General features: G+C 41.9%; 1 protein-coding gene across 1 annotated transcript in view; it reads left to right on the top strand.

The window, feature by feature from the left end:
• The first annotated feature begins 70 nt into the window (after positions 1 to 70).
• The window catches only part of LOC111268090 (uncharacterized), a 6523-nt gene continuing 1906 nt past the window's right edge, over positions 71 to 4687 (top strand). Inside the window, exons 1-7 of the mRNA XM_022846823.2 lie at positions 71 to 750; positions 1414 to 1485; positions 1740 to 1848; positions 3204 to 3371; positions 3836 to 3947; positions 4247 to 4324; positions 4586 to 4687. Of these exons, the coding sequence (XP_022702558.1) occupies positions 1431 to 1485; positions 1740 to 1848; positions 3204 to 3371; positions 3836 to 3947; positions 4247 to 4324; positions 4586 to 4687 (624 nt within the window). The 5' untranslated portion in view covers positions 71 to 750; positions 1414 to 1430. The remainder of the gene's footprint in view (positions 751 to 1413; positions 1486 to 1739; positions 1849 to 3203; positions 3372 to 3835; positions 3948 to 4246; positions 4325 to 4585) is intronic.

Here is a 4687-nt window from a genome sequence, read left to right as displayed (position 1 = left end):
TTGCTGTACATTTTTTTCTATTTAGAGACGTATTTAGTAAACTGCATATGTATATATGCGTGTGTGTAAAAAGCACGATAATCGGTGCGCCCCAGTCTTGTCTGTTCGAGAATAGGCGAACAGAAAGTCCTGGCTGGCGCTAAAGCTCTATCACCCGCGCGTCGTCTACACGGGCTCAATATGTTCGGGCCGTACCTTGTCGTAAACGGCCTCATCGATGGGCCATGGCTAGCGACCAGCCCTGGTCCTGCACGGCGTCCGCGAAGATCCTTCTTTCCCAGCACAAAAGTCCCAACAAAGAAGAGGTGTGCTTTCGTCTAAGAAGACTTTGCCCACAGCGTATACATTATTTTTGCGCTACTCTTTTCTTCTCCTCTCTATGTTGAGTAGGTAGCGTTTAGCTCGTTCTAGCGAGCAGATTCCTAAGCTCGAGTGGTGAAAGTGCAGACTTGAGGTCACTGGCAGAGGTTTTACGGTTATACGTAGCATCAGAAAGGCCTGATACAAACTCCTTTGAATGCTGCGTTAACGAGTGTCGCCAGTTAACGCATCCTTACGTCAGTGCGCTGTGTCTAGCTAGGCTAGTTGTACTTGTAACTGACCACGCGAAACCATAATACTTTAGCAGGCCACTATAGCTCATTCTAGAAGCTTACGTTAATTCCAGCCGAGTGTATACCACCCCTTAAACCTACGAAAATATAACTGCAGTCGCATAAGATTGGTTCTTCTAGGTTAGTCCTACTAAAGGTAAGATGCACGCCCGTACAGCAAATCTGTTCATATGAAGCGATATCATCTGCTTTTATTATCTATACATATGTTTCGTTTGTTTATGAACTGGATAAATATCAACACAAAATCGACATTGAGCTTTACATTGTATGCGATACCGAGCTGCCAACTAACCACTATTCAATTTTTACTTGAGATCTTAGCTACTAGCTAGAGAAAATTCGGAACGCCACACCGAAGAATCCTAAATACAGAAAACATTATCATACTTCAACGATGCAAAACCCATAGTCAACAACTTAGTAGGCAACCTTGGCGAAATATTTACCATAGCTCATTCAGTGTTTGGGCTATGATCTCGTTTACTTAGCAGCTTAATAGAAGTTTAGAGATCGTACGAGACGTAAACGCTTTACTGTGTTCATTTGTATAGCGAAGCCTCAGCAATTGCTAGCTAAACAAAAATAGGTCTAAATAATAACTATAGTCATTTAGCACACACAGGAACATAAATCCGTTAGAAATTCTGTGCTGTCATGAGATCCGCGTAGCGTACTCTTTTATCTCCGCCTTTTGTTGTCCTAGAACGGTTGTCACGCTATAGTTGTACCTTACGTCATTTATTAATCGGTGACTTGATACGTGAACAATTTGTTTGCATTTATTTGTAATTGACAGTGCGTGCTTGGAAAGGCATGTCTGATTACCGCTTCACACATCTGACCGGAAGGGTCAGTCACCTGAACCAACGTAAGCCCTTTTACTAGCCACAGGTAAACCCAATATAGTTCAAGTTCTCGTAAACCTCCAAAGACCGCCTGTACAGACACGGCATTACTAAGCTATAAAAATTATGAGGGCCTTAGGCGACTTAGTATCAGGAAATGTATAAAGAAAGTTACTACGACGTGTTTTTTCAGAGATGTACAAAGGCCCATTCTGCAAAAATTAATCAGGTGTTTTTGTCAACAGTTAATGTGTTGTTTCTTTCCCGGTCTGAACAGCTCGAACCCATTTATCTGGCAACGACATTGATGCGGATTTGTACGCCCGCAAACTTCTTCGAAACTCTGCGCCATCACTTTGCAGCGTAGTAGATGAGCCCGTCACACGGTATGCACGGTTGTTTTTATTATTATCGTACACAAGGTGGCTAGACAAGCTAATTTAAAAAAAAAACAAACTAGAGAAGGTGAAACGTAGATGATTCCCGAAAACAGCTTTCAAAATATGTATTCGTAAGCTAAGGCATCAACTTTGCTTAAGATTTCTGTTGAATTTCCTCGACCGGCTTTTTTTTGCATTTTGAGAAAGCCATACGGCGGCAGATTCGGGAACGCGAAGGTCGAAGCAGACCGGGTATTGAATTTATCTGTAACTAACAAATGGCAACGTGTGAACAACCTATTATCATTGTGCAGGGCTACCAAAGCTTGTTGTTAATATGACATAGCTCGAAGCCATTATGCGCGTCTCCACGAAAACGACCACCAAAAACGGCTGTTTTCTTCTTTTTAACTAAATCTTGAAGCTTCCTTTAGTCCATGCTCCCATATCAACCGATATTTCGACGATTGTGTTCTTATTCCGTCACGTCACGTCATCTATGATGGCGGGCTGTAGCGAGTCCGGATTCCTCTCCAGTTTGTAGAGGTTCCGCTAAAACAGTTGTTGGCGGATTTGCATTTCCCATAAATTCAGGTCTCTCGGCCCAATTTCGCCGCGGGTCTTCTTGCTTTCAAGTGACCTTTCAAAATAGTCCAAAACTTAACCTATTCACTGCCAGCTATAAAGACGAGTATGGGGCCAGAAGCTCGATTCGAGGGTTGAACGACGGCCTGCTGCGCGTTCATTTTATTACTTCTTTTTTTGGTTTGGTTTGAAGAAAACTCCATGGTAAAAACCTCATATGCAAACAAATGCGTTTAAAAATACACTAAACTTTCCAGATGATTTAAAGGAATAGCAGTAGTAGGTTACTGGGTTACGCACTCTAATTTTGTACACTATGTACTACTGCGGCACCGAAGACCATGTTTGAAGGTGTCAACGAGCTAATGCTGGTGCTATCGCAAGACGACAGCGCTCCTAGTGCGGCCGGTTATCGAATTTTGGGTAGCAAAATAGTTGCATTAAAGGCATTCGGTGAGCTCTATACGCACATTTGTTCAACTGTAACATGTTAGGGTGTTTTCTAACAATTTTGTGTCGAGGGGAAACCTACGCCTACCATAAGTTCTTATAAGAATTAGGTTCGAGCACAGCCACTGCAATTCCCAGTCACGCAGTAAGTCGAAGACATAGTCGAGAGCTTGTAGCTGTTAATTACAACATTTGAGGTAACGCAGCTGTGTGTCAGTTGCGAGGTTGTATAACTTGTTTTCATAGATTTTCTGCGGAGTACAATAGTATACGGTTCTGAATGACAGCATGGGCAGTACGCTTTTTTCGTCCGTTCACCAAAGTAGGTTCAGCCCAGCGGTGGGCGGCAATAAGCGAACGTCGGTTCTTGAAAGTGGGCGCTATTTTGGATCTTCCCTATTATCACCCACAACTGCAGTAGGAGACTTCCGCGAAAGGCAACAGAACATGCACCATGGTCGCTATCAGACTGCGTTGCCGGATGTTAACAACAGGTATACAATTACTAGGATTGCAAACCGCACAATGCAAGTTACACACACTATAAAATGGAAGGAAATTACAAACTTACAGCTAGATACTTGGGGGATTGAAGAAAATTAGGGACGATATTTTTTATATGTGCCATTTCGGATGGCTTGAGACTACGATGAAATTAGATATCGCAGATATCCTCAGAGAAAACGTACTTCGGTTCCACGAACTGACATGTAGCCTACGTCTTACGGAAATTCCAATAGTAAAAGTTGTAGTTTAGTAAATGTTAGCTTTTCTAGCTTTATGAGGAAATCAAGTGTGCCTTGCGTAATAAATTGTGTAGATAAGTTTTCATTCAATTTAATCACCGCTGTAATTACATGTTTAAGTTATGCAGGTCAATCGCTGTTACTGAACTTAAAAAAGAACTACATAGAAATAAGCCAATAACTGTTTGTAAAACGATGTTTATATTCGGTAGTGACCGCTGCAGGTCTTCAACAACGTTGTACTCGAGCGGTCTAGAAAACTCTTTTCGGCCGTATGTCACTACCCGAAGTGTCGATGTTCGAACCTGTCCTGGAAGGCCAAAGGTTAGCAATACCTTTTAGTAAGAGCTGCTGCCTAGGCAACAGAACAGAGCACATTTATTTGATGGAATTTCTAAAAATACACATCAGAATTCTGTGTTGGCACGATATAATCTGTCAAATCGGCCAGTCGAAAGCCCGTTGAAACAAAGAAAATATTTGTAGCAGTTAACTACTTAGTCACTAGTGATTATGGAGATAACCGAAAACGTTGTCCACGTATACATGAAAACGTAATGCAGCAATAAAAACGTTATGAAAATAATCTTTGTTCCTTATTGATTGTCTTCTATTTTGCACAGGTATTCCAACCATCGCACGTTACTTCGGTAGTCACAAACTGTCCCAAATGCTTTAACGGCAAACAGTGTACAATCCAGGTGGGTAGAGACCCATTATGCCCACAGATCGTTACGATAACTAAATATTATTACGGGCCATCAAAGCTAGCCTCAAAAAAAGGCCATATCCTCAGCACCTATATATTTGGCTGTTTCAACACCTGACCAAATAATCGTTTTAATTAAAAGCGAGGAAGGCAATAAAAATAATGGCAAAGGCCTCAGTGAAGCGGGGTAGGATACATGAACCACTGATATCAGCTGTAAATATCAACCTGATAATAACTCTGTTGTCTACAGGTGTTATGTCCCCATGTTCTGGAGCGCTGCAATACATTCGGTGGTGCGTTTAAGGAACAGCTCTTTGGTCAGTACCGCGACGTGGATATGGAAAAGCAATTC

Source organism: Varroa jacobsoni, unplaced genomic scaffold (genome assembly GCF_002532875.2).
Source record: "Varroa jacobsoni isolate VJ856 unplaced genomic scaffold, vjacob_1.0 scaffold_1256, whole genome shotgun sequence".
NCBI classification, from domain to species: Eukaryota; Metazoa; Arthropoda; class Arachnida; order Mesostigmata; family Varroidae; genus Varroa; species Varroa jacobsoni.
The sequence above is the reverse complement of the archived record's forward strand: the minus strand, read 5'-3'. Positions and strand labels throughout refer to the sequence as shown.